At 38.9% G+C, this 16,290-nt stretch overlaps 1 protein-coding gene across 2 annotated transcripts in view; it reads left to right on the top strand.

Annotated features, from left to right (window-relative positions):
• Positions 1-8,461: 8,461 nt before the first annotated feature.
• Positions 8,462-16,290, top strand: part of rspo1 (R-spondin 1) — a 16,276-nt gene continuing 8,447 nt past the window's right edge. For both annotated transcript variants that reach the window (XM_020590063.1, XM_020590062.1), the window contains exons 1-3: positions 8,462-8,875; positions 12,032-12,720; positions 15,396-15,590. In XM_020590063.1, coding sequence (XP_020445719.1) covers positions 12,624-12,720; positions 15,396-15,590 — 292 coding nt within the window. In that variant the 5' untranslated portion in view covers positions 8,462-8,875; positions 12,032-12,623. The remainder of the gene's footprint in view (positions 8,876-12,031; positions 12,721-15,395; positions 15,591-16,290) is intronic.

The following is a 16,290-nucleotide window of genomic DNA, read 5'->3' as shown; positions in this document are numbered from 1 at the left end:
TGCTTTATACTGTACCTCTCTAATGCTATAAGGGCAACTATTTTGAGAAAATGCATTACATTCCTTTGAGTTGATCATATAAAAATGTTAGGCACAAAAACTAAGAAGCAAATTACTGCCATTGCAGAAAAAGCATCTTTAAAACTATTAATTGATTGTGTTTGGCTATTTGGAGCATGGAGACCTCCTGTAAACACAAAAGTGTTAACTTCCTGTTAAGCTGATATGGCAAATGTGTTAGCAAACAGTTGCCTATTTACACATCCAGTCCACATGGTGCAACATAATCATTCATTTGGAGCCTTGTTTCCACCCACCTGACAGATATAAAACCAGTATTCACTCTATGCACAAACTCTTGAGAAAAGTATCTAGCTATTTAAAATCTGTTAAATGCTAAAGTTGCCTGCTGTTTTATGCAGAGCAGGTAGTGTACAATATATGAGCTTTCCATTGAAAACAGGTGCCTGTTACATCTGGAAACAACTGTGAGGAGAGAGAGGCAAGAGTGAGCTGGAAAACTAAAACACTGAATTGAAAGTTCCAAAAAAGCTCCATCAGGCTGAGTTGAACTGCACAGCATATACAAACTATGTGTTTCCACTTACTATAATCTGATGATGTTCAACCTGACCCAAATGTTGCTTTAACCAACCTCTGCCTACTCCTGAGGTTCGTGATCTAACATCATCTATAATTTAACACATCACAAAGTCTTGTTGTTGCTGATCACCAAAGGTTAAAATTCTCACTTTAAAAGGTAAGGCCGATCATTTTCTATGTAATAGTATTTTCTGTAATCTCCATACAGAGAGTATAACTGACAATGAATTGGGTTAATGTCTGTCAGTCGTGAATTAGTTTAAAACACACATTTTTTATAATGAAACACCAGGCCCAACTATGATGCTCCAGAGTCTATGTGCAGCCATAATTTCCTGAAGTTAGTACAAGGCAGAGTCAATTGCAAACGCATGAGATATTGTGTGAGCTCTCAGCTTTGTTTACATTCCACTAGCTACTCATGCTCAGGTCTGGTGTTTGCTAATGAAGAAATATGTCACCCAGTGCAGCAGTGTGTTTCACTGATGTGTTTTTAATCCTTTTTGAACAACAAAGAAGGTCTGTGGTACAGATGAATAAGTTTATTCAGGACTGACAGAATGATGGATATTAATCACGAGCAGAGGCAAATTTTAGTCTCTGTATGGATTGCTGAAAATACGATATATATATAGATATATATATATATATATAGAAAATGACCAGCTTTATCTTTTAAGTGTAACATAACTGAGGCTACTCTGTTAGAAATGTCATATAAGAAGAGCATCTAATGTATCTCTCTGTTGTACACTCACAAATTGAGGGCTGAAAGGATTCACTGCATCACAGCTTCAATAAGGAAGACAGCAGTCAACATGTAACAATATGTCAAGAATGTGGTGTTTTCTGTGAATCCTTGTACATATTGTGTATTCTACAAAGGATGGAAAAATGTACAGAATGCAAATACATTAGTTATTGTTGTAAAAAGGCTGGATATTATGAAAACCTTTATCATTTAAACCATATAAATTCTACAGCAGTTACAGTATATGAACAAGGATGCTCCAGTTTTATAACGTTTAAGAGGCATACCTTCAAAGTATATGCTTTACATCTGGATCTTTCAAACATCTGTTTCAATCAAGCAACTGTTTTTGTCCCATACGTTTGCAGGCCTCCTTTGCTCTCTGGCTCACTGATGTTATGCCTCAAATCTTCATAACATTAGACTGTCTTTCACCTGGTCTGAGCTAACATTGGCTATTACCCTGAAAGTAAAACTTATCTTAACGGTAATTCAACTCATATGGACCAAGATCAAATTGCAAATGAGTATTTCAAATCCTTTGTAGTGAGTAAATTGAATTTGTTTACTTTGGGGCTTTTCTCTCAGTTGAAATCTTAGAACATTCAACTCACCTGGTTCAAATTGTCTGAGAATAACACAAAATGTTTATAAGTCATTCAAGAAGAAGTTTCAAAGGGGAATTTCAAATAAATGAATAAAATTCTCCTCTAAAATATGGGGCTATTGCTTCCTAAACTTATTTTTCCCAAATAAAAAAGCATCTAATATATGCCATCATTAGGTCTGCTCATTTTGTATTTAAACGGTGACAAGCATGTCAAGTCTCAGAGGTGTGACAGAAATACTCTTTTAAATTAAAATCCCATAATAAATTTGACATTTCTTCACTGAGTTAATGGTAAAGATGGAAAATGCTGTGGAATTAATTGCTTCAAGATATAGAGCAAGGAGTGATTGGCGGTGCACATCCTTTCAAAAGAACAACATGCCTTGCGTGTACAAAAATAAGGTGATATTCCAGTTATTCATCCGAGAGCCAATATGGCAAACACATGTTGGCAGCAGCTAACTCTCTGGGCACGTTGTTTCAAATGTGATCAATCTTTAGTCTGAAGTAGTGGGAAGTGTTTCAAAGAAAAAGCTTCCCATAACATTTGAGCTACACATACATCTTTTATTTACTTGACAGGATGGGTTTTATTTAAGGATTCTTAATCATAATGTTGCGATTGTATAAATTGGTGTGATAAATTGCTGTGCACACGATGTTTATGACTGCTCAGATGTCTAGAAATGTATTGCATGTCCAAAAATGGAAGAGGTCCCCTCCTTAGTAAACATACCTTTGATAGAGTTTCAGGAGTAACACAGTTAGAATAAAGACTGAAGTTCAAATGGAGAATTATTTTGTAACTAAAGCTCTAACCATATACAGAATATTACATTTTACAAATACTAGACACAATTATTTACAAATGTTTAAAGTATGACCAAGGCAGTCATACAGTAAGTAAACATTTTATCTAAACAAATGATGGAGCCAAGTCAATGAGCCAGTGACAGCTTGCCCCTGTGCCACCCCTTAACCACTCAGACACAGGTATGTGTTGTATGTGACCATTGTTATTGCATTAATAAAACTGATACTTCAAATTGTACCTGTAATGTAACTATAGTGCACATAAAATATAAAATTTTAAATCGCAACAGTGAGTGGATGCTTTCTCCAATAGGATTCATAAAGTAATGCAGATGGATTCTCGGTTCCCACCAGTGGAACGCCTCTGGTCAAGCTGTGGATGAGCTGTGAGGAGCTCACAGCATACAAAAGGGGATATTTACTAAGGTTTTGTGGCTCGGTTTTTGATGCTAAACAGTGAAATTGTGTGTTCATATTTACTAAGAAGTTGCAGTGACTTTTTGCAGCTGAGAAACAGAAGAAATGTGGCAGGAATTCGCGTTGGGTCTCATGTAATATGTATGGAAAGTTATACAAATACTCTCAGCACCTGATCTACCATCGCTGTGACAAAGGGAACTGTGGTTGAAATTTAACGTCAGGAGAAAGCAGGTGTAAAACCTGTGGCCCTGCTGTCAGCCTGGCAGCTGTTAGTCATCTGAGACCTCGTTGAAGTTAAGAACATGTTTGAGGAGGGAGAAGGTGTTTGTAAATCGCAGCGCTTGCCAGAGGACAATGTGAGGGACTTTTACAGGCTTTCAGGTCAAACCATGCTTCAATTACTGAACGAAATAAAACATTTAAGATTATTTGAAAAGACTATTTGACTGGCAGGACACTGTGTGACTACAGCTCCAAAACATGTTTGTTGATTTCTTCAGAGTAAACACACTCCTCTCTTACGTCCCTCTTGGTCCACCCACGTACAGTACAGTAGGTACGTCCTTACAGCTCAAGCACAGTCAAATTAACACACCTGCAGCTTTGCTCATTTACATCATTAGTGTTGGTAAATACACTGATAAACTGAAAAACTTCCATGCCACATTTTCTCAGCCTGACAGTAATTTAGCCTGACAGTAAATACCCCCATAATCTGTAAACTGGACAATTGAAAAAAAGTATGATATTAAATATTCTATAATAACAGATTCATACATTAGACCTCAAAAGTGTAAATGTATTATTATAGCACAGCATGAATATATTTATGTTTTTGTCCCGTGTAATTGTGTACGTAGAAAACCATAGACATTACACTTAGAAATCCCTGAAGATGAATGACCAACCACTGGAGTTCTGTTAGTGTTCTCCAGCTGTGTTCATAGGGTTAGGGTTACAACATGGAACCATTCATCTATCAACACCATGGCAGATATGATGTGTGTTTGCTCAGGGTGGATTATTGTGTCTGCACTTATAGGACAGAGTTGACAAGAAGACTGGCGATACAATAAACAACAGGCAACAGTTCAGGGTTTCTTTGTTGTTTACTTATAGAGTTACAAAAAGGTTGCACAGCTGTAATTATCCCTCTTACAGTATTTTGAAATTCCATAATCAAAGTTTTCTGTCTTCTGCTGTTTGTCAAACAGTAAATTCTGTACTCTGTCATTGTTTTAGTGCTTCTGACAGTCCAATAAAGCGTTCCTGCTGGCCTGGAGAGACTGACAGAAAACCAGACTACAGCTCTAAATGCATTTCCTCCCTTTGGTCAAGCTGTTTTCTTGTATTTTGAATCCCACTACTGCCTTCTCTGGCTATTTATACATGCAGCTCTAAAGGCAGGTCTCTGTTTTTTTAAACAGTCCCATTGATGATAAAGCATAATTATTAATCAAATTAGTGCCCACTTAAAGCTAATACTTTTTGGCTGCTGTGCTTTTATCTATTGCAACAAATAGCCAGCATGAACAGAAACATGTAAATCAGTCCTGTGCACAGTGGTGACAAGCATCTGCATAGCCACTGCCTAACTGGTAAGTAAATCAGTCAGAGCCACATCATTTCATAATCTTATCTTATCAAAATCCAGCATGATAGTTATGCAGTGGTATTACTGAGCACCAGGTTAGCATGCAGACATCTAGTGACATCTAATAATCATTTCTCATTAGCATAACACACATGTAAAGGTTTTACTAATAACAAGTTAATTCAAATGAATTCCTCTGCCATGTCTTTTGACTTGAAATGTTGGGATGAAATAAGAGTTCACTAAACTCATTAAATTACAGTGTGTTCCTCAAGAAACAGCAGCATAGACTTCCCAGCATGTAATGTGCAAATGGTTGTTTTTTTCTTATAATAATGAAAACAAGGCAAACTGTAGTGAAGCCTAGCATCAAATTCAATAAGTACCCCCATAAACTAAACAAAGTCACTGGGAGCAGTCTAACATGTTGTCTTTGTGCTAACTGCAACTGCTCTTCATGTCAAAAGAAGAACTGACTCTTCAAACTGAGAAAATGAGACAAGAAAACAAATTTGTATGCAACATTTATCAGCATGACTGATGTGTTGTACATTGAACTAAATACCCTAAGTTCCTTAAATTAATTTTCTCAAGTTTAGCTAACTCGGGTGGTTTTGCATTTTTTAACTTAGGGACACAGCTTTTACTGTAAAATTGAACCAGCTTGAAATGATTTACAATGTAACTACTTTCTGATGACAGTTTGGATTTTGTTTTGTGAAAATAATGTTGCATGATAAAGCTTTATGGACCTGTCCTTTCTCCTTCACTTCAGTTCCATCTACTACAAATATTTAAACTTGCTGACAGCCACACGGGTAAAAACTGCATTAAAAACTGTGGCTATTTGGTTTTAATCTTTACAAATAGGAAACACTACTCCCATGAGTCCCATGTCATTTTGGTGAACTGTGGCAGTTGGCTACAGTGGTCGTTCTGTGTAATAATGCACCACATTTGATTTTGATATTACTGTAAGCTGCCAACAATGATCACAGGATGATGTAAAGGCTCCGTTCTGATACATTGGAAAGTACATACAATACTTGCTGTCATATTTTAGGATTTCCTGCCAACCAGTTGGGTATTTGATAAAATTATGTTGAGCTACTTAAAATTTGATCATGACAGAACTAGAGTCAATAGTAAAAATATGTACAAAAACAACTAAAGGATACATTGATTTTGGAGGGTAAATTTAAGATTAAGAAGCAGACAGACAGACAGACAGATAGATAGATAGATAGATAGATAGATAGATAGATAGATAGATAGATAGATAGATAGATGTTCCTGAAGCACCATCTACTGTGTGTATGGTAACTAAGATACAGTTTGTGTGTACTCTGGAGCCTGAAGTCATGAGGATTTCTGCACAGATGATTGGGGAGATAACTGACTGGAGCAAGCCTCAGCTGTGGTTTTGTCAGGCATTAGAAGGAAACAGTGTGGTAAATAACTGTTGGAGGAGGAGTTTGTGGCATGTTACAGCACAGTAACACACAAAATATGCAAAAACCTTAGACACTGGTGTTTCATATTTCCAGAAGAAGGTATGCAGACCTCTAGTGTTAAAATACTCAGAGGTTAGTCTTGGGAAGAGTGAAGTAAAGGGGCGCACAGTATAATGGGAACATTGAGAAACCAGTCTATTACAGCTATCCTAAAGCTATTAGGCTTTTCTCAATCATATACTTCTGGAAAATACTGCAATAATTGTCTGAAACAATAATTATAGGTTATGAAAATATGTGATGGATTAATTAACAGCCTTGAGAAGAAAAAGCTATTCAAGCCAAGTTAGCTCATACTACAACACCAAACACAAGCTCAAAAGTGATTTTTGGTTGGGCACATTTTAAGCTTACTCAAGTTAATTTTAGCCCCCAGTTATCTGTAACCCTATATAGTTGTGACTGGGGTCCATAAGAGATTTTGAAATGAAGTTACTTAGCACTGTGCCCCTTGCAAAGACAGTATAAATGGTCTAAAAAGAAACTGAGACTGACTAAAATGAAAAGCCTTTCTAACATCCAGAGTGTTTCAGTAAGGAAGAAGTCTCCTTATCAAGAGAAAATCCTGTTCAGTGTTTCAGAAGCAAACGTCTGATGTATGAAATATCACACCACTATCATTCCCCTTTATATCTAAGAAAGACAGGATGAACAATGTTTGTGTTGAGATTTAGTTTTCCCGTAGTGAGGCAGAGAATGGAAACTTGGCCTGTCATGTACCTGCTCAAAACTGTATCTTGTGTAGTAACTGTATGATGTGGAGCTGAAATAATGACTTATTACAATGCATTTTATAATGGATTTTAAAATCAGTTATTTTGACATAAATTTTTCATGAGTGTTATTTTCATTATTGGATGATGGATATGAAGAATGTCTGTATATATTTTTCTGACTGTTCTGCGCAGTCACAGTGTTGGAGTCATAAACCTGTCACTAGTCATCATTAATCCCCAGGTCTCTTTTTAAACTGGCTGCTCTGCAGCCTACCCTGGAGGTATTACACTGCCCATAACTATCCTTGGCTTTTAGGCTATGACAGAAATTATGACGTAAATAAAGTTGACTTTGCAATATTCGCATGCATAAGCATCTCACAGCTAAAACAAAAAGACTGTCTGGCTCTGTTTTAGGGCTCCCCTGGGTTGGCACTTGGAAGGCAGGGGATGTTCCCATGACTGAACGGGCTGCCAAAGTGACTCAAAAATGGTTTAAGAATAAAGTCCAACTAGCCATTTCAGAAGTGCTACTTGTCATTTACTTTGTCAGTGTAAAATAATAGCATTATAAGTCATGTATGATGCGATTTCTTCTGTGGAGCTTTTGCATTCACCACTTAAATTTCAACACAAATTTGCAGACATTGCTGACAAATATCAGAAAACAAGTCCTGTATGTGCGGCTAATGCTGACAAATATCAGAAAACAAGTCCTATATGTGCTTAGCCGCACATATAGGACTAAATGGGCAGCAATACATGACTGACCTCCAGATATCCATATGACCATCTTTACATGTGACATTTAAAATCATTCCTTTGTAGAGTTAGGCTGATAGTTACTTACAATTAAATAAAACAAAGTATAATTAAAACATTTCTAGTGATGCTATTAAGGGAATGATAGTATGGGTTTCAAAATTCCTGTTATTGCATCTTAATAGGCAAAAGTAAGTTGAAAAGCCATTTGTCTGTGCCTGAAAGGTCAGGAATCCACTCAAACCAACAAGCACATGACTGATAACCCAGAGAATGTGAATTTATCCCCATGCAGTCACCCCCTGGCTGGTTCAGTCTCTGCTTTATAGGAAAATGGAATTCAGGATGAAAGCAGTGAAATGAAAATTACCTATGTGCTGAAAGTATTAAAAGCTCGTCTGCATTTGTCTCATGTGGCATGAAATTATTAACATTTCACCCAACTCTGTGTATATTTAAGGACAAAGGCCTAATAGAAAGGAAGTGTTATTTATTCAATCCCATCAAATAATTTCGCATAGAGTAAGGTGTTTAACAGCTACACGTAGCCTACGTAAATCCACGGCAGGTTTTTCATCTCTCATTGAGAATCGGAGGTGGGGCCTAAAACGCCCGCCTGCAGTTCTGGGGTTTGGATGCAAATATCACGGCTTGTTGAGTCTGCTTGTTGGAGCTGGATGCAACGCGACGCTCCGCAGTGGATCTAAACAGCGCGGACGCGCAGGAGCTTCGGCATAAAGGCGTCTCTTAACTTAGGAAGACGAAAAAAGTCAGACTGACTCAATCTCATGGCTATATATACACATTTATGCATATAATCGATATTGGAGGGATATTTTTTTACTCCTTTGCACATTTTCTGTCTTGTGCATCCTCTCCGCAACCTGCTAAGGAACTGCCTCAAAAGAGTGACAGGCGTGAAAGAAATGAAATCATACCTCTTTTGAAATGATGACAGAGAAAAGCTGCATGTGGGTATTCTCTAGGAGGAGTTTTTTATGACCAAAGAAGTGACGGATTTCCCCTTATAAAAAGGAAATTGAGTCCCGACCGCTCAATGAACAGCTTTACTCTGAGGACCCCGGCGCACAGGTACGTTCGTTTCGTTTCTCTTTAACACTGGATAAACTGTTTCACCGCTTTGGTGAAGCCAGCTGGTGTCAAAGTTGTGCCATAAACGAAAAGGTTATTTTAATACATTATTGCTATCATTACATTCATTTGTTACTGATACTGATAATATTGAAAATTTATTTAGCATAATTAATTTTTGGCTAAACTGATCTTTAAAGTTTTTTTTTCAGGACTCATTTCTACAGCATCTATAAACATACACACACACATACACGCACACTATCCCAACACAACGTTACATCATGCTCTTCGTTATCCTCTGGAAGCTCATGCATGTCAGAGGTCGGTGGTAGTTTGATGTGAGACAGAGGTCAGTGAGGCTCCTCTCTGCACGGAGTGTTGAGTAGATTTCAGCTACTGCACATCTGACCTCTCACTTCCTGATCTCTTTAAGCCATGGAGCTGAGGAAGTGCTTACTAAAATGGTTGAGGCTTCTGTGGATGCTGGTAGTGCAGCCAGGTGTTTCTCTACATTCATTGCAGATAGCTGAGGTAGACAGACCATGTCCTCTAGAAATATAAATTAACAGATGTTGAGAACATGGGTGTGTACATAAGCATGGTGATGATGGTCTGTATTTCTTATAAACGCCTCAGTCAACATTCCTTTTTTCTGTTCCTTTAGGCATTTTTATTGTGGTCTAGGTTGGCGATCACAGCTTGAGTTTATGGATGTTCCCTGCACATGCCAGCAGCCAAATCTGAGGCACAAAATGCACTTGTTTAAAAGCTTTGGTGGTGAATGTGGGGCCATGCCGCAGCAGAACAGGGAAATGTTAGCTTCAATGGTTAGGTCATTTCCATGTAAGAAAAACGATATCTCTGAAGTTTCTGCCTTGTCTTTTCTTTGCTTTCTATTCTAGTTTTGTTGCTCATTGCAAATGCTACTATTACCTTCCTCTGAGTAAGTTTGTTTTTGGCAGACATGCTGATGACTTTTGTTCAGCTCTTGAATATGCCAGTCAGTTCAGCCACATGCAGAAAGTTCATCGACAGGTTGCATTTGTAACACTGAGCTCAGAGTTGTGGCACCTTCTTTAATTCCCAGTGTGGGAGCTCCCTTTCAGTGTTTCAATAATTAATGGATCAAACTTAGGACTTACAAAGGAGGCAATTTAATCTCCTGACTATTTGATGAGCGGAGCTTGGTTTCATTGGGCTCAGCTGAATGTGGCTGACGGCGAGGAAAGGCACACAGTTAAATGGATGAGGGTCCAGAGACAGAGACCGTGCAGGTGACACAGTTGCCTGGTGATGTGACTGTTTGTTATGTAGCATGTTTAAAAAGGGGGTGGGGGTGGGGGGCTGTGAGCTACGGGTGTAACAGTCAGTTTTCTCAGTAAATTAACAGCCCGATCCTGTCTCCTTATCTCCATGGTGTGTGAGAACAGATATAGATGGACCGAGGTGGGCTTCTGGCAAGTTGTGCAGAGTCGTGGGAGTGCTGGGTTATGAAAGAGTCTCTGGCACACGTCTTGAGTTACTCAATGCTGGAAAGGTTGTGTTCTGACTGATACAAAGTGTTAGCATTTTTCTGTTCCCCAATCATCACTCTCTCAAGTAACAAACGGGTGCTGCAGAAGTCTGGCTGCGCCACTCTTTTGGCTCTTTCCTCTAAATATGACTTTAGTCGAGAGGTGTCAGTGACATTGGGAGTCATTAAAGAGTTAAGAAGTAAATAAACGTAATGGTGACGAAGACAGTCTGAAGTGTTTCCCAATTAGGAGAGGCTAGAGGTACCCCTCTCCTCTGTTAGGACGTGTAATTAAACAAAGCGAATGAAATTGCAGTTGAGAATGTGAGTCAGATCCTACATGGTGATATGCATATGTGTGTTTGTTCCATTTTAAAAATTCATTCCACATTAGCTAACTCCCTCATTTACTAGTGACTCTATTAAACCTCATGGACATTTAGTTTCATTTAGAAGCAAAATAAAAAAAAATGGATGTGATTTTTATAATTTGAAAGATATTTTATTTTGTTTCAAGCATGCTGTAATTCTTATATTACATAAAAATATTTTGGGTCAGTGCTGCTAAGTGGAATATGGTGAAATCTCAATGATTTTGTGCCTTTTGATTTATACTTCAACAAAGAATGTAATGTTGCCTGCTGGAATGTTTAGATGCACCAAATGGCATTGTCCGTAGTGTGATTCAGAGTCACAACCAACAGCCAAATATGGTACTATTTTGTTAGTATTGAGCTGCGAGAGAGGACCTCCCATTGCTCAGTTCCTAACATGTTCTGTGTGTCCTCTTCACACAAGAGCTATAAATACAGGCAATGGATGACACTATCTAAAAAGATCCCAGTGACAAATATGACAAAGGCCTTCAGTCTGAGTATGCGGTGCATTTCCCAAAGAGTTGACTACACTGTATTTTCATAGGATAACATGCTTAATTCATTACCTAAGTCCAAATACAGCTTGAAATGCTATGACCCTAAAGTCTTTGTGTTTTCTAGTTTCCTTGTTCCATGACTGACCTTTTGAATCAACCATTCATGAATTTAGGTCTTCAGATTACAGACGTTTCTGATGTTAAGGAGTAAAAGTATGAATCAAACTTGACTGCAGTTTGGGAGGTGAATTAGAAATTAATGTTGCTGGTTGGTGTACATTATGCAGATGAGTTGTTAGCACACTGATATTATTCTATATGGTTCTTCGCTTCCTTGCTGAGAGTTGGATAAAAATTTGACACCACTGTCCTGTTTGTTTGCTAAATGTGAAGCTATGACTAGCAGCTGTTGAGCTGAGCTAAGCACAAAGGTTGACAACAGCTAGTTTAGACAACTAGTATGGCTTTGTTTAAAAGTAACAAAATTTGACTTCCAGCACCTTTAAAAGGAAAATTCTTACAAAAACCAAAAGATAAAAACTACAACTTGCCATTTTCGAGGGGTTATGTGCTAGGATGTTACTTGGCCGAGGTTGATCATTAACTAGCAATCATCTCGTCTAACTCTTAGCAATGAAGTAGTTAAACCCATTTTGAAAAATGTCAAACTATTCATTTACTGTCAGTTTACCCCCACCTGGGACAACCCTTTTCTTAAACATGTTCCCCATTCTCCTGTCTCCTTTACCTCCTTTTCTCTCAGCAGAATCTGGTACAAGCAACTGTGCTGTCACTTGTAGTCAAGAACCTGCATCAGTCTTTCTTATTTAAGTGCCCCTGAAGAGCACCTTTATAAGACACGTGCTTGTGAGCTCAAGCTCTCACTGACAGCATCCCCTCCTCAAACTGCTTCCCTGCCAGCCCACCCCAGCTTCATGGGTTGAACCACCAGACGTTCGACACTCTCCTCTCCGTTCTCTCCTCCTCTTCTGTACAACCCCACGCTTACCTCCCCCCTCCATCCTATAACTGTGCTCTGTCCACTACCTTTGCCAGTAGCTACCGCCAGCATGATGGTTTGTCATGCCTCAGGCTTGTTTAGACTTGCAACCGCAGCATCACCTTCCACTATACAGACTTGCAGACACAGCAGCCACTAGGGTGACAGACACAGAGAGACAGAGGAGGAGGAAACGTGAGAATTAGACAGACAAAAGAACAGTACCACAGTACAGAGGAGGGATCGTCTGTCCCAGCAGCAGAGGGATCCACCTGTCCCACAGAGGAAGGGGGCCCCCCCACCTGATCCGTCTGGTTGCAGGGGGGGACCCTGCGTGGCCGGGAAGGCAACAGGGACTATGCAGCTGGGACTGGTGGCACTAACAATGGTCTTCCTCAGCTCTGTGGGTCACAGCGATGTTCTCAAGCTCTCCAAGGCGAGAAGGCAGAGACGGGGTGAGTTCTCTCTATCTCACTTTGGTTTGATCTTTAGTTTCCTCTTCAGCACTGCTGCATTTTGTTTCTGTGGTCTGAGTCACAGTAGTGAATGTCTTATAAACATTTAATAAGCAAAGTAAAGATAATATTTGGTTTATTTTCTCATCGTTCTTATTTGTCTTTCATAGCCTGGTTATTTTAAGTTCAGTCTTTCCCCTGAATGGTTCATTTTACTTCTTCTCTTAAGATTATGCCTCTCTCAGTTCATGTAAAACTTTATGGTTATTAGGACTGTATATAGAGGGAATTTTGATGGATTTGCCCTCAAAGCCATTGCTCTTTTTGTGTCTGGCTCTGTGGGCATATAATGAAATGAGTACTTGACAGTTGTACGCTCTCAATTGGACCATGCTGCCAGTGTTGTTATAAGCATTTTTCTGACCTCACGCAACCACTGAGATGCCGACATGCAGTATATCTGTGGCCTTTGAGCCTCAGTGCTGGTGTTACTGTCAGCTTTGCAATAAATCTTCCTTTAGACACACGGAACTTTAAGCCAATGCCAAGCTCACCCAACCTGCATGAACCAGAATTCATATAATGCCATCACAGGTCACAGTAACAGATGTGGTGTTATTAAAATCACACATATGTAAAAGAAAGAACTGTTGTATGTTTTATCATAAAAACAGAATGTGCACAATGACCTTAAAGGTGTGATTTGTACAATTTACAAGGATTTATTAGCAGAAACAGGCTATAGTATGCATAATTATATTTTCATTCATATGTAATCACCAGAAAATAAGAATCATTACATTTTCTTTAGAATGAGCCTTTTATATCTACATAGGAGCAGAGTCTTGTATCACGGAGGCTGCCATGTTGAGCTGCCATGTTTTTTTTCACAATAGCCCAGAACAGACAAACCACACAATGGCTCTAGAGCATGAATCTTGTGTTTTCACACTTAAGTAGCAGCTTGGACTCAGAGATGCTTGGAAGACAAAGAAGAAGTAACGATATAGGAGCAAGAGGAAACATTGTCATGAGTTTAAGGACTATAATTTGAAGAAATGGAGGATCATAGTTATACTTTAATGCAAGAAAAAGGAAGACAGTGTGAATCCCTGTTGTCAAAAAAGCATGACCTCTGGTGAGTAACCCACTGTGATCAAGTGATCCACCATTAGCTTTTGCGTGGACAAGGCGGCCACACTTGTTTTCTGAGTGCACAGTTTGGCCTACATTTATGGTAATCACTGTGAAGGCTGTTTAACATGATGTAAGAAGGCTTTGCTGAATGATGCAATCTGCAACCTCACAGCTAGATGTCACTAAATCTCTCACATTGCACCTTTAAATGCTGTCACAGTTTGTCATGTGCCACAGGGATGAGCGCCCTCTACAACATCAGAATCAGTCATGGTTTTTCCCCCACAAGCCATGAAGAAGGTTCACAGTATACATGTCCGACTTACAGTTTTTATGTCTTTAATGTCATCAGCCATCCCCAATGGTAGGAAAAGGGCTCATGATAAATCTGTGGGAATTCTGCATTCTCTTTCTGAATGACTTCATTATCCTGCAGAGATAAAACAAACCGTCAGAGAGAAGAGTAGTGTGTATTGCTTCTTATCCTTTAAACAGCACAGACTCTCTTTTGTAGCCCACTACATGTCACAAACAGTTTATAACATCACATTCTTGTATTTATTCACTCCCCTCGGCCCTGATTAAATATTATTCCTCAGGGATGTTATTATTTCTATCATTATTAGTGATAGTGCGCATAAAAACCTGGCTGTAACTGTTTTATTTGAGGCTACCAAAACCCACACATGTTGTAATCGATTCACAGAATAGCCCTTTTACAGTTTTTACTATATAACTTATTCATGTGAGACAGGATGACAGATGGATATGTGAGAGTATGTATATTTAGAGCTGATACAGACTGTAAACCAACTCTGATGACTGTGGTTTTGCCTCTGAACGGCTTCTAGAATAAAAAGTGCATTTGATGACACACTTTTCCTGGAAATGGTTTGGATTAATGATTGTGTATATCACATTTTGAAGAAATTGGATTAATGTCAGAGCCTGGGATTACAAGGAAGTGAAGTGTAAATGCATCTGCAGTGCACTTTTGGATGTAGGACGGGGGATACTTGCTGGTTAGTGCCATTATAGAAAAACACTGCCGTGTTCATTACTGCTGCAGTTTTCTAATGCCAAGATCATTTCTTACTGACTGCAATTGAGACCCCGTGTGGTGTTAGTTGCCTGATTTTGACTGGCTTGACTGTCGGCCTCAATTAAATGGGTTTCTCCAAATGAAAATCTGTTAAGGATTTCTGGCAAGAAGTTTGAAGTAAACAGTGAGCAACTGTTCAAACAAAGATGTTTGGCCTGGCCCCTGTTAAATTAAGCTGCAAGCATTAACCTCTGCTTGTTGGAGTGATAAAGTGCTGGAAGGTTTATAGCTAGATCTGTGGAGATGCCAGCAATATATTACCATTACCTGATGTTTTTCTCATAGGCAGAATGTTAATAACTGCTCTCTTTTATCTTCCCATTAAAATTCATATCTGGCTGGAAACAATTTATCCTTCATGTGGTACACTATGCTGTTCTATTGCCTACTTCAGCCTGACTGTTGCTTTCTCTCTGTTTACCCCATGTTTCCACAGTTAGTACTGAGGGGCCACCATCTTGCCCCAAAGGCTGTGACCGATGCTCTGAGTATAATGGCTGCATTAAATGTAAGCCCAAGCTCTTCATTTTCCTGGAGCGTAATGACATCCGTCAGATAGGTGTGTGCCTCGCCTCCTGCCCCATGGGATACTTTGGTATGAGGAACCCAGAAGGCAACAACAGATGCACCCGTGAGTTTTATCTTGTATAGTATGACTATGGGACACTGCAAGTGTCAGTGGCACATCAACAGGATGTGTGAGTGGGCACATTAGAATTGTAGATCCAGATTTCTCTGAACACGTGAAGGCTCAAGCTAACCTGCTGGCTACAGGCCACTCTGTAAGATGCAGCACAGCTGATGTTGAATCAGAGCTGACATAGTGTAAACAAACTGTTTATCTTTGGCTCATCTCTTGTTTATGTACAATATGGGTTATTTAGAGGAGAACAGGAATATCCTGCATGATTTTTGTCTTGTGTATCTTATCTGAAAATTTCCATTTTGCTACACAACTTTGTGTGTATAACAGAGCTAAAATGTTAATGCAGAAAACAAGGGCTCCTTCCCTAATCATTATTATTAATTTGCCCCATCTTTTATTCTGTTTTGTGAGTTGATGCTGCACCCTTTTTGAACCAATCGGTGCTACTATTTTTTTTATGTCTCTCAGTGTTTTTTTTACTAAAAAGAGGCAAGTGACCACTTGGTGAAAACTGCACAAAATAACCATCAAATCCAGCAAAGTATTTGCTGAATCAGACAAAAGTCAGTAAAACATTTAATTGAATTGCCTTTATTATTACCACTCCTGTACTTTATAGCAGATGAGTTCAGCACCTTGGTCTGTTGTTGGTTTCCTCTTATGTGTGAATAGATTTTTGTTTCTG

This window comes from Monopterus albus, unplaced genomic scaffold (assembly GCF_001952655.1).
Source record: "Monopterus albus unplaced genomic scaffold, M_albus_1.0 scaffold11.1, whole genome shotgun sequence".
Lineage (NCBI taxonomy): Eukaryota > Metazoa > Chordata > Actinopteri > Synbranchiformes > Synbranchidae > Monopterus > Monopterus albus.
This window is presented reverse-complemented; position numbering and strand designations above follow the sequence as displayed.